We start from the raw sequence: 26,011 nt of genomic DNA, 5'->3' as shown, positions 1-26,011 counted from the left end.
CAATGCAATAATATATAATGCAATTAATATAAAAAGAGAAAGGCATATATAAGTTTAAATATGTTTTTTATCAGATAAATTATTGAATTTTATTTTTATCCTTAGTAATTCTTTTTAACCTTTTCGTTCTTTGAAATAAATTCTGGCGCTAAAAAATACTTTAAATAACGTCATACTCTCATTTTGGTTATTTAAAAAATTGAAAAAAGAAGTATTTACAAAAATCAGAAACCTAGTTTCAAACGATATTTTTTTATGAAAATCTTGATGACCAAAGAAGTGGATGAACACTAGTGAAGAAAAACAAAAAAATATAGTTTGAAGAGGTTAAAAAAGAAATAAATAAGAAAGATAAAATATAGATATCTAATTAAAATGGCGAAAGTAATTAGCCTTGACAGGCTGAGAAAGAAAAAAAAGAAGTTGGATTTAGATTGAAATGAATGTGTTAGGTTTGGAAGGTAGAAGCGTGTCTGTTATGGGTGCTGCAGGATAGTCAAAGTCAAAGCGCTGGAGAAAAACATTTTCATCACCTTAATCAATATGCATTTATCTTTCACACAGCGACTTAAGTAAAGGGATTAGATAATAATATAGGATTAAATAGACAACAGTAAGAGGTGTTGCATGGTAAAGAAGATGGTAAGTCGGTGAATTGGTGTTTACGGAAGTATCGATCCGATAGGGGTTTGTTAACAGAGACAAAGTAAAAGTCAACTGTACTTACGTAAGATCAAATAGGAATAGGAATAAGAAGTTGCGTGCTGTTGTGTTTTGTGTTGTGTTTGGTTGGATTGTATCTATCATCAGAAGAAGAAAATGGAGGGAACAGGGTCAGGATCAGGTTCGTCAGGTCCGGCAGCTCCGGCAGGTCCAGCACCGTTCCTACTGAAAACATACGAGATGGTGGATGATTCATCGACGGAGGAAATAGTATCGTGGAGTTCCAACAACAACACCTTCATCGTTTGGAACCCTGCTGAATTTTCTCGCCTTCTTCTTCCCACCTTTTTCAAACACAACAACTTCTCCAGCTTCATCCGTCAGCTTAACACCTATGTATCTATCTCTCTCTCTCTGCATGCATCATGTCATTCTCTTTTTCTGCTTATACCATGGCAGAGTTATTCATTCATGTCATTACATATATATGATACTCTGCCTCTGAATTCAAAATTGTTAAAAATGAAACAACGATTGATTGTTTTTGCGTACTATTGAGCTCTGCCAAATTTCCCTACGCACCTCTATTGTCAGGGATTTAGAAAAGTACACCCTGAGCGATGGGAGTTTGCTAATGAAGATTTTGTGAAAGATCAAAAGCATCTTCTAAAGAATATTCACCGCAGGAAACCTATCCACAGTCACTCACTCACACAACCCCTCGTGGATTCGGAAAGGTCCGCATTTGAGGAACAGATAGACAAACTTTCACGTGACAAGGCCACCATTCAATCCAATATTTTCCGCTTCAAACAACACCACTCCGCTGCCAAGACTTATCTTGAAGATCTGTGTCTGCGATTGGATGGCATGGAGGAGAGGCAGCAAAATTTGCTCACCTTCTTTCAAAACGCTCTTCACAATCCTACTCTTCTTCAACAGATCACTCGCAAAATCGAGTCCATGGATTTGCTCGCTTATAACAAGAAAAGGCGATTACCTCCTCGGCTTGATGACCGTGACCACGTTGCTGGAAACACCTTAGCTGAATGTTTTGGAACGGAATTTGGAAATGTTTCTCATCATGAATTCTCCGATAAACTCACACTGGAACTGTCACCTGCTGTTTCAGAAATGAACTTGGTAGTGTCATGTAGTACACAGAGTTCAAATGAAGAAGGAGAAAGCCCACATAATATGATGCTACCTGAGATAGCAGAGATTGCACAGACCGGAGAGTCTCTTAATTTCGAGATGCATTCCTGTTTATCACGAACCGCCACAGCTTCCGAGAGCCCCAAATTGGACTCAAATAATGAAGATGGTGACAGTTATATATCCTGTCTTTTGAATCTATCTCTGGCATCTTCTCCACTACAAGCCAAGAGAAACACATTCCCAGATAGATCCACATTCCCAGAATTTGGCAAATTGGATGGATCAAAATTTTGTGCCGATGATATTAAAGAATATGACGCTGGAGCCTCTTCAAGCAGAAGTCTAAACGAGGTCACTAATTTAGCCGAGGCTACCCCAACTGCTCCAGTTAGAGTAAATGATGTCTTCTGGGAACAGTTCCTTACTGAAAGGCCAGGTTGTTCTGACACTGAAGGCTCAATGTCCACCCACAACGTAAATGCTTATGTTGCTGATCAAGATGAAGGGCGATCCGTTCATAGAATCTCTGGAAATGTTATGGACATGGATCAGCTCACACTCTGACCATATTGTGCTGGATCCTTAATACTAGTTTTGATATTGGTATGTGAGTTTTGCATGATAAATTAAATATACTATTTGAAACTTGACATCAATTTCTATGCCTATTTTGTGTAAAATATTGATAATATGAACTTCTCTTGGACACATTATCACTGATGTATACGAGGTACTAGCTTGTTACGTGACAGTTTTTGTAGACATTAATGTTTAGAATGTTTTTATCTAACAGAGTCAGAAAACATTGTGAATAATTGCCTGGCATTTCTTTGTCAGATGGGTAGTAAAAAAGTTTGAATTGGAAATGCATTATTTTCGGTTCTGCGTTTTGATTGCCACTTCTGCACTGCATTTCTTTCCACTTTTATGTTTAGACGAGACATAAGTAACACCATATCATTCTATTCCCGTAATATGATGGAAAGTTCGGGTGACATCAGCAACAAATATAACTCTTGATTTCTGAGCCGTGTTAGTGCTGTATAAAATGAACAAGATGCTATTTTTAATTCAGTCGTACTCGTTGTTACTTGATCGAGACTGTTGAACACAATAACGAGAATGTCTGATGTCGTTACATATTTGAAGAGGCAGAAAAGCACAATAATTTGTTACTTTCCTCGAGCCACATACATATGTCTTACATTTCTGTTTTACTAAGATGTAGGACTTCTTGCACTGTAAACTTCACTTTCCACGGTAATTCAATCATTGTTTTATAGCTACTACTTTTTGTTTTCCAAATTTACAAATAAACACACCTTAGTTTACTTTTATTGTCCGAAATGCATAATTTTATCTTTATCAAAGTTAACTACCTCATTACAAATGCTCTCTGCCTGGCCAGTTTGCTTGCTTCATTTTTATTTCTTATCGATTGGAAAAGGTTTATTCACACATAAAAAAATGGTCTATCAGTACACTTTTCTGGTTAACATATGTTAACTCAAATGGTTTATTCTTAATTGTTTCAGTTTAACATTAATTTTCGGTATTCTTTCTCCATTCTTGCTTTTCTTTTTTGTTTCACCATTCTCGGTAGCCTTTTTGGCCTGTTAAAACTGTCATTTTTTTGTGTTTGTGAATCACTCTGTGATGAATAATTTAGTTAAATTAGATTTGTAGTTTTAGAGAAGTAATTAATCGACTGATTTTCTTATAAAAATATATGAACGACAATAGTAATAGTATTTGAATTTCTCAATTACGTTTTGACAAGTGATTAGTTATGCGATTGTTAATGTATTTTATTTTCTGGGGGATGGTTTTTGAGTCGTAAAGGGATTCTTCTTTGGTGTGTATGTAATTTTTTATCAAAAGAATTCAACATCCAGAAGGAAATTGACTCTTGACTGTGATATGAAAGATACCTACAATGCGCATACAGAAAAGGACTTACGTATTTTCTACAATGTTCCTAATACACCACGAGAAGAAATTCAAATATATTTCAGGAAAACACTGTTTATGGGGGGAAAGTGAAAAACAAGTAAGACAAATAAGAGATAATCTTAAGGGAGAAAGATTGAGTGATGAATTGACTATGAAGCATCGATGTGATGTGATGAGAGGATGACGAAACTAAACCTCACTAATCTGAAAAAATGAATAAAATTAGTGAGTGTGTACTAATTCTGGAATGTAATCATTTCTCTCATTCTGCGTTGCTGACAGTAATGATGGCACTAATATGGTTGACTAGTTGTAACACAACATCTGCTATGCTATCCTATGCTATGCTACTGTGCTGCGCCTCTCCTACACCTACTGCCCCATTTATAACCTTCCAGCAACCACGCATCTCACTTTCACTGACTCAAAAACAAAAGATCTCAAAACACAAGCATGTCCCAACCCAGATTCCTCTCCACTGTCTCCCTCTGTCTCACCCTTCTTCTGCTCCACGCCCATCTTCCAATCTGCAACGGCCTATCGTTTGTGGACCTCAATTTGTTGAAACACAATGAAATGGCTGTGATGACCAAAAGGGTTTGCACCAAAACCATTGGAGAGTGTCTGAGTTTGACCGACCCAGACATGGATTCGGAGACCAACAGAAGAGTTCTGGCAATGCAGAAAAAGTACATTAGCTATGAGACACTCAAGAGAGACATGGTTCCCTGTGACAGGGCTGGAGCTTCTTACTACAATTGTCAGGCAATACGAGCCAATCCTTATAATAGAGGCTGTGAGGTAATTACTGCATGTAGAGGTCAAGACATCAAGACTTGATAGGTTAGAACTCACAATGAAATGGGGGAAACTCTTCTCCCTTCTCTTTTCCCCTTTCTTTCACCCCCCATTAGCTTTCCTTTGTAGTTAAGATAACCCCCTTTAAATGCTTTCTGTTTTACTTTTGAACATTTATATGACCGGAGCGTGTCTATGAAAGTATCGATTTTTATTTCCCAGAAGATGCCTCATTTTCCATGGGATCATGATGCTTATTTGTTACAGATACGATTAGAAGTTGTGGTTATTTTTTTAATTTGCTGATATCATTTTGTTGGAAGCAGGGTCTGGAAAAATTAAACGATATCCTTTTTAGCAAAACAGAAAAAAAAATAAAAATTATCCATACAACAATTTACCATGGGGATTAGTTGCAGCGTTTAACTTTTTCCTTGAGATTAATTTGGTCTTCCATTGTTGGGTTGGGATAGAAAATGCTAAGAGGGATAATTATTTTCCCAGAAGCTAGGTTTTTCTTGAAGTTCTGGTGTTAGCAAATGTCAAGTTTTAGAGTGGAACTGGAAAAATCAATCGCATGAGGCGATGGAAGGAATACTTTTATTTGATTTAATAGGAGATAATGAAACAAACCAACCTTCTAGTGTAGAAGATAGCTCCTGATATAAACCAGATGTTGGTTGCAGGGGAAAAGAAGTTGATTTCTTCATGTGGGTCGACAAAATAACATCTAAAAAAAAAATGAATTGCAAAACCACCTCATTTAAAACAACCCCTTATTGCCTCTTTCCATTTTGCCCTGATCTAATTTTAGACTATTGAGTACTACTGTGGGATCTTGAATCTATACAGCCGCAGATTTTCAATTCTACTTTTCTTTACTTTCTTGAATGTTACCGGAGCAAGATTTTGTGGATCAAACGCAATCTATCATGTCTTATTGTTTAAAACAGGACTATCCTAATCTTGGTCACCTAAGTAGCCTTTGCAGTTTGAATAGTTAACTAAGTTATGTAACCTAATTTTGAAGCTTAACCCAGATAGGAACTTAAATCCGAAGTAAACAGCACAATCAATCCATCATTAAAGTCCAGGTATCTGATAGGAAAGTCTGTAGTTCCATACTTTTTGTGACCTGCGAGTTTTAATTATATAACGTGATTTAAAAAATGTTTAGTAGACAGCTTCTAGCATCATCTCTTCTGCACTGCTTGTATCTGCGGCTAATGTTGGTGTTGTAATCAGAGAATATGAGAGTGAAAAGTTGGAGGAAACATTTTTAAGAATCAATTAACAAATAGACCAAGATAAAGTATGACAAAACAATTTTTTTTTCCAAAATTTAGTCATCAAAGCTGTCTGTCACTGGCTTTTGCCAATTTAGCACCAGGCTTGACAGGCTGTTGCATCTAATACTGCTTTTGAGGTTTCTGATAAGGTAAGAAAAGATGTTACTTGCCATCCTTTTTCTGAACTAGTGACTTTCGGATCTTTTGTTACTGTTGTTGTAGGTTGACTGTTGAGAAAATTAAAAACCATTTCTTACGCATATATGTTAGGTGATCAATGTTTTTCTACTTCTATGTTACCTTAATTGGAATTATTTTCCTTGGGTACAAAGGCACTCTGATTTCCCATTCCCCTTTAGCTTATTTAACCACATCAATTCATTGTTGCAGAGTGTTATGTAACAGAGTACCATCCCTTCCGAATATAGAAGGATCAATTCATTTCGTCTTTATAGCAATTACATCCAACTGGCTCATACAATTTCTTTCTCCACGTCATAAAGTTGGATGATATTGCTTGTGACTATTGTCAGAATATGAAAGATGTATACTTGTCAAAATAAGCTTCTATGGCATTATATTATCCAGTTTTTGCCTGAATCTGTTAGTCGTTGTTGGTTGTTTTAAATGGTAACATCTCTGTAAAATAGCTTATACGGCGGTCATATTTTTCACTGGATGGTAGTAAAAGTTTGCCTAAAATGATAGAATCTGGACAGAAGTTGGAAAGATGTTGAGCAGGTTCTAAACATTATTCAGAAACAATTAAATATTGGGTGTGCTATGTCTGGTCACTTGTGGGATTTTCATGGGACCCTTGTCCAACTGTATTTGTAAGAACCGAAGATGATCCATGTGGCGTTGTTGTGTGAATGTGAAATGTAGAAAGGCTAAAAGGCTTAGTTTGAAAACTTTGACTTGGCTGATTACATTTGAAATGAATAGTAGAATCTGTAAACGTGAATCTTGGTTTTGTTAGGTGGAAACCATTTTGAAGCTTCTAAACGCAGTTATGATGATGGCTTGATCATTGCTGCTATTGGCATTGGGTGGGCGCAAGTGCAATGTGTATGAGTGAGTGCGTCTGCTGGATCCAATTTTAAGCATCCGAACTCTACCTACTTTCTCCGTTACTTTTCTTTACAAACAAGAATGATAATAAAAGACCTATTAGCATTGGTGAGGTTAGGATTAAAAGGTTCTTAAAAAAATCCAACATAAAATATCTGCATAAACATCCTGATAGTAGAGTGGAGCTACAATGAGTCGATCAAAGTTTTTTTTTTTAAACATTTGATTTTAATTTGAATTCACACCATCATATATTTATTACGTTTTTCAAGAATTTTTTATATTTTTTAATATGAATATATCACATATTTTACTACTTTTAAAATAAACGTATGTGCTTATTCTGATCCATTTCTCAATCTTATTCAGCTTATTCGTAACAACATGCCAGTCCAGGACTTTCAACTTCAAACCATTTTTTTAGCTCATTTCCAACCACAATATGTTAAAATAAGAGAATGAAACAGCACTTGATGTCCGCTTACTATATCAATGCAATATATATTCTTATTTCGTGTACTTCAATCAGAAGCTTCTTATTTTACGTGATACTAATCAATCTTTGAGTTCAACTGATAATATAAATCTCAGTGACGTGATGTTCTTAAGAAAATTATATCAGCAGGTTAGTTGAAGCGTTTGAAATAAAACACGAGGACATAAAAGAATTAGAAAATTGGATGTAGAGAGACACTTTAATTGGTGTACTTGATTAGAGCTAACAGGGAGTTTCAGTTTCAGCGAGCACATGAAAACGAATTAGAAGACATAACTTGTGAGAGACGGTTTGGAAGGATTGTGATCCTAGGAAAAGAAATTAGAAAGAAGCTCCTATTCTGGCAGAAATTTGAAAAAGGATGTCTCTCTTGATTGTCCCTCTAATCAGTAGCTGTAATGAGCAGGCTTGTATGGACCCTTAACAGGGACACTGATGTAATCAGCCTGATCTTTGGTGAGCTTAGCTCCTAGCTGGCCATCAAGCTGTTTGGGCAAAACATAAACCTTGTTTTCGTACTTGCCAGTACCCTTCTCCTTCCACAGCTCAAGCTGAGCGATGACCTGCTTGGTGAAGGAGCAGGACATCACAGATCTGGGGTGGCAAAGTTCATCAGACGACCCTCGGCCAACAGAATGATGCCTGTCTCGATCTCAGGGAAAACCCATCTGTCGGTTTGAGGTTTAATACTGATGCGCTCCACACCAGGGTAGTTCTCAAGTGCCCAATGTTGCACACGATCGCGTTGTTCTTCATTTTCTTCATGTGGCTCACCGTGTTGATGTCCTTGTTCCCGGTGGTGAGAGAACCTGAAGACCCTCCATCAGAGCAACGCCATTATCGATTAACGATGTTCTTCCTCTTGTTCTTGGATCGATGTTCTTTAAATACCCTCCTTTTTCACCAAGCCCATTCCTTTCCTTCCGGATCAATCCCAATTTAACTATGAATCATTTTATTTTATTCATTTTCATATTAATCCTATACATTTTAAACAATGTAATATTTATCATCGCTTAGTAATTTTCAATTTTATTAATCAAATAAAATATAAACTAATTTTGAATTCCAAGTGATAGCTCGGTCTGGGAGTAAATGGGAAGGAAACAGTGCAGCTAGAAGCGGGAATGAGCCTGGGGTTGGTAAAAGAAGGAAATGACCATGCCACCCTCACCAACCCTCTTTGGACAATCTCACAGAAAGTTAAGCCACCAACTACACTACAATCCATGGGAGAAGGCAGAAATAATTTTCAGTAGTGATGCATAAACTTCCAAATTCCAGTAAAATTGAAAGCTTTCCTTGAATTCAAAGAAAATTGAAGCTTGTGGGGCTCACATAGATGGTGTGGGTGTGAAGGGTAGAATGGTAAATGAAGATATGGTGGGGAAATGAGGAGTGGCTTTATTTAAAGGGAGACGGGATGAGATGAGAGTGCACAGTTCTGCACTTCTTGCTTTCTCGCTTCTTCGTTTCGGTGTTTTGAGAAGCATAGCCAAAGGATGGAAGCAGTGAGTGCCTGGGGTAACACGCCGTTGGCGACGGTGGATCCAGAAATCCACGATCTCATTGAGAAGGAGAAGCGTCGCCAGTGTCGTGGAATAGAGCTCATAGCGTCGGAGAACTTCACTTCCTTCGCTGTCATAGAGGCGCTGGGGAGTGCCCTCACCAACAAGTACTCCGAGGGTATGCCCGGCAACCGCTACTACGGTGGCAACGAGTTCATCGATGAGATTGAGAACCTGTGCCGTTCCCGCGCCCTCGAGGCCTTCCATCTCGATCCCTCTCGATGGGGCGTCAACGTCCAACCATACTCTGGTTCTCCGGCCAACTTCGCCGCCTACACTGCCGTGCTCCAGCCCCACGACCGCATCATGGGTTTGGATCTCCCCTCCGGCGGCCACCTCACCCACGGCTACTACACCTCCGGTGGGAAGAAGATCTCTGCCACCTCCATTTACTTCGAGAGTTTGCCTTACAAGGTGAATTCCACCACCGGATTCATCGACTACGATAGGTTGGAGGAGAAAGCCTTGGATTTCCGCCCCAAGCTGATCATCTGTGGTGGCAGTGCCTACCCCAGGGACTGGGACTATGCCAGGTTCAGACAGGTAGCCGACAAGTGTGGTGCTCTCTTGCTTTGTGACATGGCTCACATCAGTGGTCTTGTTGCTGCTCAGGTAAACACTATATCAGATCTGTGTTTTTCTTCAAATGTTTTCGGGAAATCCGTTTTGTGAAATGAATGATGATGCAGGAAGCTAACAATCCATTCGAGTACTGTGACATTGTGACCACGACGACCCACAAGAGCTTGAGGGGTCCTAGGGCCGGTATGATCTTCTACCGGAAGGGACCTAAACCGCCGAAGAAAGGGCAAGCCGAGAATGCAGTGTACGATTTTGAAGACAAAATCAACTTTGCGGTGTTCCCTTCCCTCCAGGGTGGTCCTCACAATCACCAGATTGGGGCACTTGCGGTTGCATTGAAACAGGCTAATAGCCCAGGATTCAAGGCATACGCGAAGCAGGTTAAGGCGAATGCAGTTGCACTTGGAAATTATTTGATGAGCAAGGGATACAGTCTTGTCACCGGAGGAACTGAGAACCACCTTGTCTTGTGGGATCTCCGTCCTCTTGGCCTAACTGGTAAGCTTCTACTCATACTAAATACATTAACCATAACACCTCACTTCAATTTCTTGATGCATTTCCCACACAATTCTCCCAGGCAACAAGGTAGAGAAACTTTGTGACCTCTGCAACATTACTGTCAATAAAAATGCTGTCTTTGGTGATAGCAGCGCATTGGCTCCTGGAGGAGTACGAATTGGTAACACCTCTTCCAAGCTTTTGAATCTAATGCGTTTATAGTTTAAGGCGAACTAGATTCATAGAATAGAAACTTCGTGCTTTATTAATGGTCACTATGCATGCCTTTTATACTGAGAAGCCAAAATTGAAATCCCTGTTTATGTAATGTTACTGCCAAACCAATTATCATTGTTATGTATATAATGTGATCTGAGTCATTCGGTGTGTTCTTATGACAGATTAGCAGAATTCATAATTTTGCATGAGTACTTGACAGGAGTTTGTGATCTGTTAACAGGTGCCCCAGCCATGACTTCTAGGGGGTTGGTTGAGAAGGACTTTGAACAGATCGGAGAGTTCCTTCACCGTGCAGTGGTTCTAACGCTGGAGATCCAGAAGGAGTATGGCAAGCTTTTGAAGGATTTCAACAAGGGCCTGGTGAACAATAAGGCTATCGAAGATCTCAAACTTGATGTTGAGAAATTTTCGGCCTCCTTCGAAATGCCTGGTTTCCTAGTATCTGAGTTGAAGTACAAGGACTAGCTAGCTTCAAAATGCATCTCTTCATCACAAATCTTTTCTTTTCGGTGTCTTGTACACAGCTTGTTGGTTTTTAAGTTCATTCCTCTGTTTCTGTTTTTATTATATCTATACCTTATCATTGTCATTCCTGCAGCTGCAGCAGCAGCATGAGAATCATTCTGGCAAATTCATGTTTTGGAAAATAAATTCTATTTTGGAACACACATTTGCCATCTATTCTGTTTAACAGAAGTAGGTTCTTTCACATATTACTTCTGACAATACTCCACATACAATCTTCCACCATTTTAATAAACATGTTTCAATTTAAAATATGGAATAAGATGTCGTAAACATTATTGATTAATAGCAAAATATCGTAAACATAATGCAGAATAAACAAATTTATGTTTATATTTTTAGAAAAGAAAAACTTAAAAGAAATATTATTTTGAAATATGAAATAATATTTTACCTTTTCAAAAACATTATGGCAATATTATCCCTAAAACCTACTTCAACCATTTCTAATATATTTTTTAAAGCAAATCAAATTAATGGTCGACATGTCATGAAAAAAGAAATTGTTAAATTTAAGTAACAAAAAAAATGTGCAACAACGTGTAGATATGTGATCCTAAAATAAATCCACATGTTAGCATTCATTATTGTCGGTGCTATACAATTTTTTTTTTTAGGAATTCTTATATAATTAAAAATTAATGATGTGATTATTTTTGAGAAAGTGTTTCTTAATAAAATTATTATTTATTAAATTTTTAATATTTTGGGTAAACTGATCACTTAAAATAAATTACTTTCCAGAAATAATTTTTTAACAAACACCGTATTAATTATTTTTTTAATCTTCTAGTAACATATGGTTTTATGATCTTGATGACAAATTGCTTGGATCCACTATGGAGAACGTGCATCTTGGGTTGAATTTCAAAATAGTTTATTGATTTAGTGATTCTCACCATCTTCCAGTATCATGTGATTTGTTGTCTGTGAATTAAAAAAAAATCATATTTAACTTCGAAAAATTAAATAAAGAGAAGTAAAATAAAATAAAATGATTTTATTTAACAATAGAAATTACACGTATTTTAGCCTTGGTTTTGTGGTTGGTAAAATGTCACTCTTGAAACCAAAGCACCCTTTCTCCCTTACAGGTTTTGCAACAGCGGCAGCAATATCCAGCACCGCCATTTCTCACCGTTTTCCGTGTCTTGAAATCGCAACTCCTTCATTCTCTCCCAAACCTAAACACCCACAACACTTGCTCTCTCTTCTTCTCAAACATCCTTTTCAACCCCAAATTCTGCAACAAGTTCACTGTTACATTATCACTTCTGGCCTCTTTCACTACCCTTTTCACGACACCTCCACTTGTTTACTCCTCTTCAACAACGTCATCCGCTGTTACTCCCGTTGCCCTTTCCCCCACCTAGCTCTTCGCTTCTTTAGGTACACGTACACCCAACACTCTCACACTTTCTTCACATACCCTTCCCTTGACACATTCTCTTTTGCCTTTCTTTCCCACGCTTCTGCCAATCCAAACTGTACTCGCTTTGGGACTCAACTCCACGCCCTCGTTTTCAAGGTCGGGTTTCAGTTTCATATGTATGTACAAACTGGGCTGTTGCAAATGTACTCAAGTTGGGGTCTTTTAGTTGAAGCCGCACAAGTGTTCTACCAAATGCCACGCAGAAGCTTAGTTACTTGGAATGCTTTTATCACTGGTTTGATTAGATGGGGTGAGTTTGAACTTGCACTTTCTGTGTTTAATCAGATGCCTTCTCGGAGTGTAGTGTCATGGACCCTTGTTATTGATGGATACGCACGCAGGAATCAGCCCATGAAAGCTTTAACTTTGTTTAGGGAAATGATCCAAGTTGATGGTATAGAACCTACTCAAGTTACTCTTTTGACCATTTTTCCTGCTATTGCAAACATTGGGTGTATTAAGATATGTCAATCGGCTCATGGATATGCAGAGAAGAGAGGGTTCAATTCCTCTGACATACGCATTACCAATGCATTAATTGATTTGTATGCAAAGTGTGGATGTATAGCAAGTGTGAATAGACTCTTGCAGGAGTTACCTGATCAGAGGAAGAATTTGGTATCGTGGACTTCAGCTATCTCTGGTTTTGCAATGAATGGGATGGGGAGGGAAGCTCTAGAGACTTTTGAAAACATGGAGAAGGCTGGGCTTAGTCCGAACCGTGTGACGTTCCTTAGTGTTTTGAGTGCCTGTAGTCATGGAGGATTGGTTCAAGAAGGCCTGGATTTTTTTGTTAAAATGGTAAAGGATTGTAAACTTGTGCCAGATATCAAGCACTACGGTTGTGTGATAGATATGCTGGGGAGGGCTGGCAGGTTAGAAGAAGCTGAAAAGGTTGCTTCACAGGTACCTCACGAGGCTGCTAATGCTGTAATGTGGAGAACTTTGCTGGGTGCTTGTAGTGTTCATAATAATGTTGAAATTGGTCAGAGGGTGACCAGGAAAGTACTAGAGATGGAGAGAGGACACGGTGGGGATTATGTTCTTATGTCAAATATTCTTGTTAGTGTTGGGAGATTTAAGGACGCTCAAAGGTTGAGAGATATGATAGATAAAAGAATTGCATTTAAACTTCCTGGCTATAGTATAGTCTAAATGATATAATAGATGATTTTTGTTCTGCCTTTCTAGCTTGGGACTAGGAGGTAATTGAACTTGTGAGCATGGCAGAAGAACCCTGTCCATACACAGGTCCATTTATCTCTAGGCAAGAGGCATATTGGCAATTTGGCATGCCATTGCCGTTTGCTTCAGACATTCTACGTTGGCTCGAGGCATCAAAATTGTGGTAAAACCTGCTGCATATTACTTCATACGCCAACAAATATTTCATCTAGCTGTATTATTTGAAAAGCTTGAAAACAATTAATATTGCCGATTTATGGTGTATTCTGTCAGGAGAAAAAAGTGGAAATAATGCACCCATCCTGGAAGTTGACGATTGCAAAGGACATTCAATCATACAGGTTAAGCATTGATTTCAGTACTTCTTTCCAGTCATCTGTACAAGGAAGCCAAATATGTGTTTCATTGGATCCGTAAATTGGCATACGATCAAACTATTTTCAGCAACTAGTTTGCTAAATAAGCCTTGTTAAAGAAGGACAAAATTTCGTTTTTCGATTTGAGAGAGATCTAGTATAAGATAATGGCCACGTAAACAATTTTTAAGCTCGTCAAACATGGGCTCGTTTAGTCAAATTGTGGTAATCTTTGTCTTCAATTGCATCTATGAACTTGCAATACAATGTTATTGAGGACCAAACCTGCACATCATATAGAGAAAAGTGTTAACCTTTGCCATGGAAGAAAAACGATTAACATACATGAGATTATCTATTAAGAAAAGTTACCAGTATTTTAGTTAACGCCTTTATTCCTAACGTCTGAGGTTATAAGTCACCTTAACGAGTGGATAATGGTCCTATTCTAATTTTTCTATGCTACTAACATGACAGTCACAACATTAGACTATGAATATTATTTAGCAGAGTATTGGATGAAGAAAGAAATTATGTGTTCACTAAACCAATATAATATGTGGATTTACGTACCGCCCAAAGACTGGTTTTTTCTAGCTACCCAGGAATAAGATTACCTGCAATTAAGTTTAATGGTAGATAAAATAAACTTCATAGGAAACAAGCTCTCAATAACAAATTTGCATTTGATACAAGCATTATAAAATGGAATTATATCATTTTAAGTTGTATTTATTTTCAAAACAAATTAATTTACAAACTTTAATTGAAGATATTATTATTCATTAAGAAATAAAATAATATTACTTACTAATTAAACTCTGATAAACATAAAATTAAAAGTAACACAGTATCTATTACAAACAACTTCAGTGGGGACGTATGTTATACTAATTTATGATAATTTTTTATGACATCTTCATCGAACTTCCTTCGATTAGTTTTTTTAATTACCCGGGAAAGAATATAAAAGTTATATATTACAAATGAGAGTAAACAGAAAACTGTTTTTTCTACGTGCACATTTTACAGTTTCATTTCAGCAGGCCCCAACAAATGGAAGCATATCAAAATAAGTAAAATGTTCTAAAAAGAACTATTGTAAAACGCGCTAAAAACTTTTAATTAACTAGGACGAACCACTCCTAGATGATCCTATACCGACTGCATGAATAAGTTGGGGATGTCGGGCTTTACAATTTCATATAAACAATACGGCCTTCAGTCAAATATCTCCTGACTTTCGATTATACTGTGCTGACTGAAAATGTGAGAGAGAAGTTAGTTAAGTTCTGTAAACAGAATTATAGTGATTAAGAAAGTTGGTATGTGTGATGCAGGAACGACAAGACAACCAAATGAAAACACTAATATTATTGTTCTTACAGGTCATCTTTGGAGACACGATAATATCTCTCTGCATGCTGGCGCTGACCAATCAGTTGAGCAAAACGCTCGTCATGAGTGATTACAATTAACTGAAAATTTTCCTGTCCTTTCCTGTCCTCCATGATCCTTCATTTTTAATGAAGACAGCACCACATTAAACTTTAATTAATTCATTATTAGTTGTTTAATCAGAACTAAGCAATCCAGCAATACCTTACAAGAGCTGCAGCCAGACTTTCAGCATTTGGTCCATCCAAATTTGTAGTAGGTTCATCCAGCGCAAGTATTCCACAATTGAGACAAAACGTTTCAGCCAGTGCTAAACGTATGATAAGAGACGCCAGAACCTGGAACCCCGAAGTTAAGTAAAACTTATTATTTATTATTTTAATTAGGAAACGGGATTACTAGATATAATAGTAATTCCCTTATTGATAACATACCTTTTGACCAGCACTACATCTTCCTCTCATCTCCAACTCTGCATCACCAGTCTGCATAACAACCTGTACGGAATGCAAAGGAACAATATTTACTAGGAAGGAAATTAGACAGCTTCTGAAGGAATTGGTTTTCAATATGATATGTCAAACCTTGTAACTGTAGGAACGGGTCCCTGCACCTTCGGAGTCTGAATGAATACTGATGTAGTCTATGTCTTGCCCTCTATAGGTTTGCTGCCACAACTCCCTAATAATTTTGTTGATCTCTTCCATTTTCATTGTGTGGAAGCGCATCAGTGCCCTGATGAATCATTAAGAGCCACCAAGGAACAGTTCGAATGCAGAATATATCAGTAATTTACTACAGAAGTATCTAATTTTGTTATTAAGTGTATCCTTATTCATTAATGCTTGAAATAGACAGTTTAATATGCTTTCATATTCTAATTTGTAATTGTATTTCAGGCACGATAAATATTAGCTTGCAAACCAACTTTATGAACTTCTTCAACGATGCGTGCTTATCACCCTTTTAGTTATATTTTTCATTCTCTTTGGTTTGTTTAATACACTTCGGTGCTTTTGCTTGCCCCTTGTTCAATAACACGCTTTTCTGATAGTTAACCAGTTTACACAGCTAAGGCCCCAATCAACCTGACGTGGAATTTGTATTGCTTTACTAAGGCCAAATGATGTATTTTAACGCAATGTAAGCGAAGGGCACTCAATTCCAAAAAGAGAAGGGCGCTTGGTTGCATAAAATTAAGGTTTAATCATTTCGGAGGTTCCTATTTGTACAAATTCGTCTCAAATAGGTTCTTATATTTTTATTTGTCCTAATTAAATCCTATTTATATAAAATTGAGTCAATTATGACCTTGTCGTTAATTGTTGTGGATGACCTTAAATTTGTTGTCTGATGACATGCTCAGCTAGCAATTAATAAGCAAGTGACACAATGAGGTCTCATTACGTGGATTTATTTTAAGTAGGAATGGAAAAAAATTTAGACATGGTCAGCCACTCGGCCTAGTGGTCAACCTGGTGGTCGGTCGGTCTAGTGGGTGGTCGGTCTGGTGGTGCTAGGAGACCGTACGGTACAAAAAAGATTCTTTAAAGCTTAAATAGTGAGAACTGGTTTACTGTTTCAGTAAGCTTTTGAAGAATCCTTTATATATCATACGGTCCCCTAACACCACCACGCCGACCACCCACCAGGCCGAGTGGCGACCACTAGGCTGACCATCAGGCCGACCACCAACTTATTTAAAAATCTATAAATAAAAAAGAAATCCACCTAAGGCGACCAAACTCTGCCACATAATTAAAAGTTACTTAGTCGGCAAGCCACGACACAATTTTTAACCCCATCCAACCCACTAAACAACAAAATCCAAATTAAGTCAATTTTTCACAAAAAGAGACCTAATTGATATCAATTAAAATACAAAGACCTATTTGAGACGATTGCACAAATAGGGACGTCTAAAATGATTAAACCTAAAATTAAGAAACTACAGGTTTAATGGGATTAAATCTCATATATTGATGCTTAAGGAACCACAAACTTAATCTTCATTTTTTTTCTAGTGGGGGATGAATGTGCACTTTGCATTCCCAACACATATAACACCCTTTGAAATGTAAATACAATAGCGAAATGAAATAGAATTATACGGAACAAAAATATCCAGTATTTTACCCCAACAGCTTATACCAAAGGTGCCAAGTGACCTCAGCTCCTCACAATGCAAAGTGTGATGGTTACATGTATCAGCTTTTGAAGAACTAGAGAGAAATGGCCTCGTGAGGACAAAGGGAATGATCTTATGTTAGGAATTGGAGGGTTTATATGAGAAGGAATAGAAAGGGGGATGCCTAACTGTTTGGGCAGTTAGGAGGAGCGGGGTATTAGCATTGTATAAATAGCTAATTGAATAGTGTGCTTAGGGGGGATTGTTTTGTAAGAAGTCTAACAGGATTCTATCATTCCTGAGGGGGAGGTTAAGCTCTCACAGTCACATACTCTGTATTCTTTTACTATCAATACAAGAATATATCATTCTTCCTTCTGTTTTGGGTGTGTTGTGTGCCTAATTGCTTGTCTGTGAGTGGGTTCTTGACAGAGGAACCTAACATCTTACTTATGCATTGCAAAACCATGACTATCACACAACAAAGAATACAAACTTGATGTAACGTTGAAAATTAATGAATCTTAAGAAACTCACTTATCAAGTGCATTGTAGTATCTGTCCAGATCCTTGTTGGCCATTTCAGTTGTCTGCAAAGAACAATAAATTGTCATGTCAACAATACAAAAGAGAGGATTAAAGAAAGAATAAGACTATGAAATCACATGTGGTTACACCTTAAGCAGGATAAGCTGGTCGAAGTATCGCTTATCTATGTCCTTGTATTGAGTCTGCTTAAGATCAACCTTATTTTTGGAAATATTGCTTTGGTAAACAGACATTGTTCCACGGAACCGGTTTACCTGTCATCAAGGTACAGATATATAACCAAAGAGAGAGAAATGTCAGTTCTACACTAGAAGGAATATCAAAGATGTGAGCATAGAAATGGTAATTGGCTGAACAATATGCGATCAGTTGCAATCATAGATGTGTGATTCAGGGATTTGAAAATACCTCTGAAAGAAGTCTCTCCCTCTCCTGTGATAGTTTCTGGCATTCAGTTTCAATTGTAGAGATCCCACCAGCCTTTAATATATTTTCTTCTAGTGTTTCAATTTCATGTGCTAGCTCATCTACTTCAGCCTTAGTTTTCCTATAATTTAAGTTGTCATCAATTTTTCTTCTTAACTGATCTTGATTTTGCATCAAATCTTTACTTTTGTCTAACTCAGCTGAAATTTCTTGCATCCTGGTATCACAACTTTGACGTTGAGATTGTGATAGAGAATTCTTTTCCTGCAGTTCCTTCAACCTATCTCCTTTCTTTAAATCAGAATACCTGATCAAATGAAACATATGTTAAAGAAATTTGGGGTCTTAAAAACAACAAATTTCAATAAGATAAGCTCACTCTTTGATTTTAGAATTCATTCTGAAAAGTGATTCAGCTTCTTGCTGATAACTTCTCTTTTGCTCAGCCAGGTCCTCGTTCTCACGGTTGAGTCTAATTTTCATATCATTATGGTTAGCCAGTAATTTATCTTTCTCACTGGAAAAAGATCCGAGATCATCTGCCAAATGCTGCAAATACACAAATTCTGGGTGATACTATGCATTTTGAGATGGAAAAGAGAGAGAAAAAACTAGAGCCTTTTTTAGAATTATTGGAAATTATGAGTGAAGCAAGGTGGAAAAAGAAGGCAATTTCCCCAAGCCTATGACAACAACTAAGTATACATCAATGTATCAGATAATAAGACACCTTCTCATCAAGATCAACTTGAGTATTTTCTTCAGTTAAGTGTTCCAATTCTTCTTCTAATTTCTTAACCCTTTGCAATACGTTGGTTGCTTTCAATTTCTCCTCTTTTAGATTGAGCCACCGAATTTCAATATTTGATAGATCATTCTCCATATGCCTTTGTTCTTCACTCAACCTCTCCAATTCAGATTGCAAATTGTCCCTTTTAACCAAGTTATGAATGGAAATAATGATATGAATAAGAAACAAAAACTGAAACTTAGGAAATGGAGATGATGCAGATATGACAGAATTCAATTATCTTAATGGATCGAGATGGTAAAATTGCCCATGTTAGTAAACAGTAGAAAAAACTTCAGCTATTTACTTGGTGCTCTGCAGGGTGTTAAGCTCCAGTTGAATCTCTTCGAGAGTCCTCACTCCCTGTCCTCGAAAATCATGCTTATCTTCTAAATCCTCAACTTGCTTTTTCAAATCTTGAATTTCTTGGAAAAGCCGATCAGCATTTTCAACAGGTTGCACCAATGTGTCAACCAAATCCTTGTCAGTCTTCACTTGTGCTAAAACACATAAAACCTGAAAATTGCAGCAATTGTATAACCCAAAACAAGTTAACGGAAAGTCAAAAGGGGAAACAGACAATACACTCTCTGGTACAAGGCACTTCTAACAGAACCACACATACCAATAAAAATAATTAACTCAGTTGACTTTGTTGAATTTTTTAATTTTTAAAACAATGTTAATAGTGTATCAAATTTACCCTTGTTATTAATAACTTTAAAAAGCCTCCTGTCGTTAATTGTCAATAAAAACACACATTCATAATATTTAATTGGGCAAACAAGGACAAGAAATATCCTGTTTCCAGTAAATATAAAATTCCTTAGAAAAAGGACCATCAATTTTTTCTAAAATATGCTTATTATATTAAGGAGCAGAGGAAGTACTAAATAAAAAACTTATATAAAATAATAATCACCTTCGACAAAAAAACATTTCAGAAAGCAAACATTGGAATTCAATCTACTTAAAAGAAATTTCCAGGAAATCTTTAAAAGAACTTATGATCGTTACATCATCAAGAGCCTGAGATTTCTCATCCATCTCATCTTTAAGTTGCTGAAGTTCCTTTTCAGTATTAGGGATGGTCTCCTTGCCAAGTTTAACATATTCTTCGTAAACCATCCTAAGCTTGTCCAGCTGCTGAAAATGAGACTCTGCATTCGAGGATTCTACAGCAAGAACTTTCATATGTTCAGCTGAACTAGCTGCCTTCACTCTTTGCTGTCATTGAAAAAGTGCGGTTCAAAACTACATAACGTGCTTGCTCAAGCCAATAGATAACGTAATAACAGGATTTGAAGTTAAAAACCTTCTTGACAAAATTGTCTTCTTCTTCTGGAGAGAAAGGCCGCTCACAGCAAGGGCAAACATGATGAGCTCTGGCAACCCTTTCAAAAGGATCAAACATCTGCCTCATGCCATCAGCAATATTGTATTTGCTGCAAGCAATCATAAGACAAAGTATTAGTGGATATGTAACCAGGATACCAGTGACAACATCACGTCCAGAGACAATTTTGATATGGTCACAAAAACAACATCAACACTATGGTCTGGCACAAATTGACCTTCGCTGTACATCTCTTTTTTCCTTGGAAGACTCTAAAACTTTGAGATAAGAATCAAGTCCAGAACATTGCTGATCCAAAAACTGAAGCTTCGATTCAATAAATCTCTTTCTTGCTGCAAGAAAATCATTTAAGTATAAATGATACAAAACTGTGTCTTCGGTTATTCAGCATGGTGGAAGAAAGAAACCAAACTAGAGCAATGAGGATGCAGCAAGAAAAAATAAAAAATATCAAGTGGGCACCATCGCTTATATCAAGAGACACATAAAACGCTAAATAAAAGAAAGCCTATTTATATTTACTGCATACTATTATCATGTTGATACGCAAAATAGCAATCTATTGGCATGACAAATAGGCAAGTGCATCCTGTGAACCATTGCAACAATAAGCATGCAGAACTAAGACATTGATTTCCTTCAAAAACTAATTTTTTTATACTCAACTTCTTTGAATGCTAGATAGCACTTACATTCCAAATCCTTGTGGTGTTTGGATAGGTTACCATTAACTTCTTGTATTTTTATTTGCAACATATTGACTTCCTTCTCAGCATCGCGGTGCTTTTCTTTCACATCATCAAATTCAACTCCAACAGCCCTGCACCAGAAAGAAAATTCTATACAAGGTAAATTGTGATCTACTTGGCAATCTTACAAATGTGAGACTTTTTCACTTATACTTGCCACTCCAACTTATCATAAATCTTATCTCAGCTCATCCTCAACTCTCAAAGTGAACTTGGTTCAACCAGTTTTGAACATGAAGAACGTGTTTGAGATTTCAAATGAACTGTACATATGACCAACTTTGAGCTTATTAAAGGTTGGACAATTCTCACCTTATAAATTTCAGGATGAAGTTAGGTTCCCAGCCCAAATTCAAGAGGTAGGTGCCTACAACTACGATTAAATATAAAAATAGATAAAAATAAAAGATTTTCCCAACCTTAATGCTTCAGTAATTTCCTTTTTCACATCCTTATCAAGAGGAACCCTCCCTTTCAGCACCTTTCTAATTTTGTCCTTAAGGTCATCAAATCTGTAATGAATAATAAACAGATGATTGCCAACTTTGAAACATAATTCTAAAGAACGAAAAGTGGAAAGTAAAGGGAATACAAACAAAATGGATTTACATTTTTTTATGTTTCTTTTTCCGATTTTCCAACTCTGCTTTCTTATGAGATAGCATAACTCTGTGCTCTGAATCAGCAGTCATGATATCCTTCTCCCGATTGACAGCCCTAATCTTTTGATCTACACTATGTATCTCATCTCGCATTTGACGTATAGTGGTTTCAAATTGTCTATGAGATAGTTGACTTCGCTTCCTCTCAATCTCATTTTTCTGCAAACATTACTCAAAAATTATTCTAATCATATTGGTCAGAAGTCCTAAGATTATAGATTACTAAACAACAACAGAGGGTGGGTGCCTTACCAAATTTCTTTCTCTTTCATCTATGTGAGATAAGTTCACATCAGTCATTTGAAGTTCAGACGAATCGAGCTCTTTTTTCTTCTCTTTGATGCGCTTCAGATTGCCTTCCTGCACATATAACGTATTAACAATGTACAAGCAAGATACCGACATTTGACAAGAAATCTATGTATTGGAATGAAACACCAAACCTTGATCCGTTGCATAGCCTTTATTTTAGCCTCAGTATCTTTCCAACGGTCATTAGCATTCATGTAGCATTTCCATGCCATCTCAAGTTCCTTGTCATTTGCTTTCTGTACAAAAGAAATAAGAAAACAGTCACAAACATGTAGTTTTCTTACTTTTGATATGGTGAAAATAATTTTAAAAGTTCGTAAATTTAGCCAACCACATTCTTTGAAAATGAAAATGAATTCACTGAAGAGTGAAACAAAGAAAGAAAGAGCCACACGAGCAGATACAATATTCTTGACAAAGGAAAAACCTGTAAAAAGGTAAACACTAAGTGTGCGAAGCATTCCAATCTCTCTGCATATCCACCAAAAACCCACTACAATACTGCCAATTGAATATACAAAGAAGACAAAACACGACCCTTTATGCCAAATACCAAGTAACAGCAAGAAAACATCACTGAAAATTCCTCAACTGTGAGGCACCTAAAAGTGATCATACACAAACAAACGGGAATGAGGGAACAGAAAAAATCACCTTTTTATCATCCAGATCTTTCTCGAGATCTGCCAACCTCAATTTTACACGCCTAGAGAGATTTAAAGCAACCTCATCACTGAAAGGATAATTTGGAAGAGACCCTAAACTATATGTAGTAAAAAGATCTTGAATGGAGGAATCACGCTCATTCTTCAAAGACATGTGAACCTGAAGTTCAAAATAGTAACAAAATTACAATAACACATTGCAAAACCAGATGTCAGTATAGGCAGCTTGTGTATCAATTCATTTACTTCTGCTTCCGCTTGTAGTTTGGCAATCTCTTGGATGGTATCATCAATGATTTTCGTGAGGGCAGTACCTTTCGCGGCAGCATCATCCAATTCTCTTCCCAACTTTCTTATCTTTGCTTCTAAAATTGCAATCCTTTCTTCAAACTTGGTCTTCCATTCCATCAATAACTCATCAGAGTCTAGTTAAATATAAAATGCAGAAAAAGAAAAACGCATTAGAAACTTCCACATATATATATATATATATATATATATATATGTATATATATTTCACAGGGCATGTCTGTGTAAATCCATTAAAAAATATAACAATTTAGAAGGAGATACAAAATCCAAAACTGGCTCAATGATGGTAATGCATATATATATATATATATATTAACACTTACCTACGTTCTCCTCAACAAGAGCAGCATGTTGCTTCTCTTGTTCCTTAAGCAGGGTGCTTCGCTGAGCAGTTTTATTTGATATCTTCTGTTGCAGCTTCCGTAAATCTTTTAACGTTTCCTCTGCATGATGAATTTTATCCTCCAATTGTTTAATGCTATCTTCCAACTCCAGTACTTGACACTTTACAGACTCTGTTTTCTCTTGATCGTGTGCAATGCTTTCCCGTAGCTATAACAAAATAAAACTAAACAGTTAGATTTTCTTTCAATTTTGGTATGACGAGGTTTTCTTTATGTTAAAAGCTGTCAAAGTGGAAGGCAAAGCTTAAGTTCTAACATAACTAGCTAGACTAAAAAGGCACAGAAGAATTTTTACTTCATAGAATGATTGAAAATGGCCCAAAAAAAGAAAAATGCAGTAGGGCAAAAGGGCCAACTAAAGCAGAATAAAATTTTGGTCCTCAACACAAGAATTTGTCCTTGCATAAAAATTAAACACCTTGAAAAGTGATTAATTTTTTTTTCCTTCTATTGAGAGTACAAGAGAAAAGTGTCATGTTAATGGGGCACAACAGGTACTATACAAGTAGTGGAAATGTGCTCCGGTTAAAATATAACAAAAGAGAATACGTTAAACTTTATTTAATTATTATTGTTGTTGTTGTTAACATTTATAGAGTTGGGTGATAAATTTGAAGAGGAAAGATACCTTATAAGCAGCATCTTTGAGAGTTTGAAGATGTTCCAGTTTGAGCTTGTAAGTCTTTATCTCTTGAGCCTGCTCCTTGTGAAGTTTCTTTATAACTTCCAATGCCTTAGTGTATCTGTACATTGAATGGGAAGCATATGTGTATGATATACTAGAATATGTTGAGTGGGAAAAAAACAGAGGTAGAAAGTGGAGAAAGGGAAGGAGAGATACCGAGTTGCCGAAAAGATGTCGTCAAACTTCTTCTTTAAGGTGGAAGGATCCTGTAGGGGCCAGTTGGCTTCATCTTGGTGAACGAATATGACATTTTCGAGAATGGCCTTGGAAACACCCATGAGCGCAGGAACTTCTTTATCCATGTCAGCGCATCGATAGCTGAGGCTAACTTTCTGACAGAAAATAGGAGAAGATAAGATAGTTAATGGGACGAGAGTGAAGAAGTAGAAGAAAGTCGAAAAGTGTTATACCTCTCCAGTATGAGGACTAATGGTTTGAATCACACTCTCAATAGCCTTGTATTCCATTTTAGAGGCCTTTTGCGTAAGCTGAAAGGACCTGACGCAGACGACGTCTTTACCGGCGGCCGTCTTGAATCGGAGCTTAATCTGTCCCTTGGTTTCGGTTTCCCCAGCGACCTTCCAAGATAAAAGAAATAATTGATTAATCGAATACTTAGTTAAAAAGAGAGTGAGAGTTAGGTTAGATTACCTTGGGGTCGTGGATGAAACTGTGGCCAGACCTGGCGTTAGGAGGCAACTCGCCGGTGCAGGAAAGCTTCAAGCACTCGATGATGGTCTGCAGAAGGAGAAGAGATTGCATTGCGGAAAGCAAGAAAGAAAGAAAAAAAAATGAATAGATGGATGGATCATACGGTCTTGCCGGCACCGTTGGGACCAACGATTAGGGTTAAGGGCTTGAAGAAGGTGATGACGTTCTTGTTCTCCGGGTCGAAACTCCGGATGCCCTTGATCAGCATTTTATCAACGGTGCTCATCTTCTCCCGCGTTTGCTCACTCACTCACTCACTCTCCCTTCTACTCATTCCCTCTCAACTCACTCTCCAACTTTCTTCTCCCCTCTTCCATTCAATTCAAACCTCCTTTGTACCCTTCTGTTCTGTAATGTAATTTACCTTTATACCCTTCTGTACTGCCTTTCACTTACTCTTTAAGACACTGTAACATTATATTTAAGCTATCATTTTTTATTTAAATAATGAAATTTAAATTTATTACTTCTTAAATTATTTTTTATTCTCATTGGATATATAAAAAATATAAATAGTTTCTTTTAAGTTAATTAATATCCATAGATGTTTTTTTTTTCAAAATTTTTAATTTTTTTCTTTTAATTAACATTCACAACGTATTTTATTGAAATTGTTTTCGATTGATGTTTATCATAGCTATTTAAGCTTAAAATGAATTGAAGTTATTTCAATCTATATTAATTAATTGGAAAATGTTTTTATTGGCATTTGAGAAGCAATCGGTCAGTGTTGGTGAGATTAAATATATAATGATTTAAAATAGTTCATAATGATAAAATATAATACGTGAAAAGTATTTTTGTGTTAATGATAAAATAGTTCACAATGCTTTATTAAATCAAATTTAAAAGCTTGTGTTATTATTGTCTTTAGGAGACTAACCTAAATTTAAATTATGAGATTAACCAAATTTAAATCTCAACTCATACTATTATCCTACAAAATATATTCTTTTTTTTAATAGATAGATGATGACATTAATAATATTATTTTAGCATAAAAAACAGTGATGAATTTTTAAACAATATTTTGGAGGTGTCTAAGA

General features: G+C 36.7%; 5 protein-coding genes across 10 annotated transcripts; 4 read left to right on the top strand and 1 right to left on the bottom strand.

Moving 5' to 3' along the window:
* The first annotated feature begins 486 nt into the window (after positions 1–486).
* LOC106778271 (heat stress transcription factor A-5) lies at positions 487–6,832 on the top strand. 3 transcript variants are annotated; one of them, XM_022776134.1, is made up of 3 exons: positions 487–1,059; positions 1,258–2,424; positions 6,252–6,832. In XM_022776134.1, exons 1-2 carry the CDS (start codon positions 820–822, stop codon positions 2,383–2,385), a joined length of 1,368 nt encoding a protein of 455 aa, XP_022631855.1. In that variant the 5' UTR covers positions 487–819; the 3' UTR covers positions 2,386–2,424; positions 6,252–6,832. The 3 variants fall into 3 exon arrangements, with proteins under 3 accessions (XP_022631855.1, XP_022631854.1, XP_014521699.1); XM_022776133.1 differs by lacking the exon at positions 6,252–6,832 and adding an exon at positions 4,057–4,195; XM_014666213.2 differs by lacking the exon at positions 6,252–6,832 and having other exon boundaries at positions 1,258–2,691.
* LOC106778267 (protein RALF-like 24) lies at positions 4,194–8,401 on the top strand. 2 transcript variants are annotated; one of them, XM_014666208.2, is made up of 2 exons: positions 4,194–4,575; positions 6,841–8,401. In XM_014666208.2, the coding sequence occupies exons 1-2, from the start codon at positions 4,228–4,230 to the stop codon at positions 6,886–6,888; spliced, it is 396 nt and encodes a 131-aa protein (XP_014521694.1). In that variant the 5' UTR covers positions 4,194–4,227; the 3' UTR covers positions 6,889–8,401. The 2 variants fall into 2 exon arrangements, with proteins under 2 accessions (XP_014521694.1, XP_022631856.1); XM_022776135.1 differs by lacking the exon at positions 6,841–8,401 and adding an exon at positions 6,084–6,116.
* A 449-nt stretch (positions 8,402–8,850) lies between these two features.
* On the top strand, positions 8,851–10,987 carry LOC106778304 (serine hydroxymethyltransferase 4). The gene is made up of 4 exons (XM_014666246.2): positions 8,851–9,608; positions 9,686–10,076; positions 10,159–10,260; positions 10,540–10,987. Exons 1-4 carry the CDS (start codon positions 8,931–8,933, stop codon positions 10,782–10,784), a joined length of 1,416 nt encoding a protein of 471 aa, XP_014521732.1. The 5' UTR covers positions 8,851–8,930; the 3' UTR covers positions 10,785–10,987.
* A 709-nt stretch (positions 10,988–11,696) lies between these two features.
* On the top strand, positions 11,697–13,956 carry LOC106778259 (pentatricopeptide repeat-containing protein At5g08510-like). The gene is made up of 2 exons (XM_014666201.2): positions 11,697–13,624; positions 13,735–13,956. Exon 1 carries the CDS (start codon positions 11,839–11,841, stop codon positions 13,429–13,431), a length of 1,593 nt encoding a protein of 530 aa, XP_014521687.2. The 5' UTR covers positions 11,697–11,838; the 3' UTR covers positions 13,432–13,624; positions 13,735–13,956.
* A 7-nt stretch (positions 13,957–13,963) lies between these two features.
* Positions 13,964–25,312, bottom strand: LOC106778297 (DNA repair protein RAD50). Of its 3 annotated transcripts, none has more exons than XR_002666147.1 (29): positions 25,069–25,312; positions 24,906–24,992; positions 24,665–24,832; positions 24,411–24,586; positions 24,198–24,312; positions 23,489–23,717; positions 23,100–23,278; positions 22,843–23,013; positions 22,320–22,424; positions 22,129–22,236; positions 21,824–22,035; positions 21,634–21,726; positions 21,158–21,285; positions 20,683–20,797; positions 20,424–20,553; positions 20,126–20,335; positions 19,416–19,624; positions 19,049–19,250; positions 18,698–18,867; positions 18,301–18,625; positions 18,021–18,146; positions 17,881–17,933; positions 15,800–15,950; positions 15,650–15,712; positions 15,420–15,553; positions 15,204–15,332; positions 15,015–15,078; positions 14,391–14,434; positions 13,964–14,102 (listed from the first exon to the last, which is right to left on the bottom strand). XR_002666147.1 is itself a non-coding variant. In XM_014666238.2 (27 exons), the coding sequence occupies exons 1-27, from the start codon at positions 25,189–25,191 to the stop codon at positions 15,039–15,041; spliced, it is 3,951 nt and encodes a 1,316-aa protein (XP_014521724.1). In that variant the 5' UTR covers positions 25,192–25,311; the 3' UTR covers positions 14,712–15,038. The 3 variants fall into 3 exon arrangements, 1 of the variants encoding a protein (XP_014521724.1); XR_001377031.2 differs by having other exon boundaries at positions 14,958–15,078; positions 25,069–25,311; XM_014666238.2 differs by lacking the exons at positions 13,964–14,102; positions 14,391–14,434 and having other exon boundaries at positions 14,712–15,078; positions 25,069–25,311.
* Between the last annotated feature and the right edge of the window lie 699 nt (positions 25,313–26,011).

The sequence above is a fragment of the Vigna radiata genome, unplaced genomic scaffold, assembly GCF_000741045.1.
Source record: "Vigna radiata var. radiata cultivar VC1973A unplaced genomic scaffold, Vradiata_ver6 scaffold_246, whole genome shotgun sequence".
NCBI classification, from domain to species: Eukaryota; Viridiplantae; Streptophyta; class Magnoliopsida; order Fabales; family Fabaceae; genus Vigna; species Vigna radiata.
Note: the sequence above shows the minus strand (reverse complement) of the source record. Positions and strands in the feature narration are given on the sequence as shown.

Bases quoted from the DNA above. Each gene is read 5' to 3' on its own strand.
- LOC106778304 (XM_014666246.2), top strand. From the start codon at position 8,931: ATGGAAGCAGTGAGTGCCTGGGGTAACACGCCGTTGGCGACGGTGGAT. The intron at 9,609-9,685 runs GTAAACACTATA...ATGATGATGCAG, and splicing joins GTGGTCTTGTTGCTGCTCAG to GAAGCTAACAATCCATTCGA. The intron at 10,077-10,158 runs GTAAGCTTCTAC...CAATTCTCCCAG, and splicing joins CCGTCCTCTTGGCCTAACTG to GCAACAAGGTAGAGAAACTT.
- LOC106778297 (XM_014666238.2), bottom strand. From the start codon at position 25,191: ATGAGCACCGTTGATAAAATGCTGATCAAGGGCATCCGGAGTTTCGAC. The intron at 20,798-21,157 runs GTAAGTGCTATC...ATTTTCTTGCAG, and splicing joins ACACCACAAGGATTTGGAAT to CAAGAAAGAGATTTATTGAA. The intron at 19,625-20,125 runs GTAACGATCATA...TGCAATTTTCAG, and splicing joins AATCTCAGGCTCTTGATGAT to GTTTTATGTGTTTTAGCACA.
- LOC106778267 (XM_014666208.2), top strand. From the start codon at position 4,228: ATGTCCCAACCCAGATTCCTCTCCACTGTCTCCCTCTGTCTCACCCTT. The intron at 4,576-6,840 runs GTAATTACTGCA...TGGTTTTGTTAG, and splicing joins CTTATAATAGAGGCTGTGAG to GTGGAAACCATTTTGAAGCT.
- LOC106778259 (XM_014666201.2), top strand. From the start codon at position 11,839: ATGATTTTATTTAACAATAGAAATTACACGTATTTTAGCCTTGGTTTT.
- LOC106778271 (XM_022776134.1), top strand. From the start codon at position 820: ATGGAGGGAACAGGGTCAGGATCAGGTTCGTCAGGTCCGGCAGCTCCG. The intron at 1,060-1,257 runs GTATCTATCTCT...CTCTATTGTCAG, and splicing joins TCCGTCAGCTTAACACCTAT to GGATTTAGAAAAGTACACCC.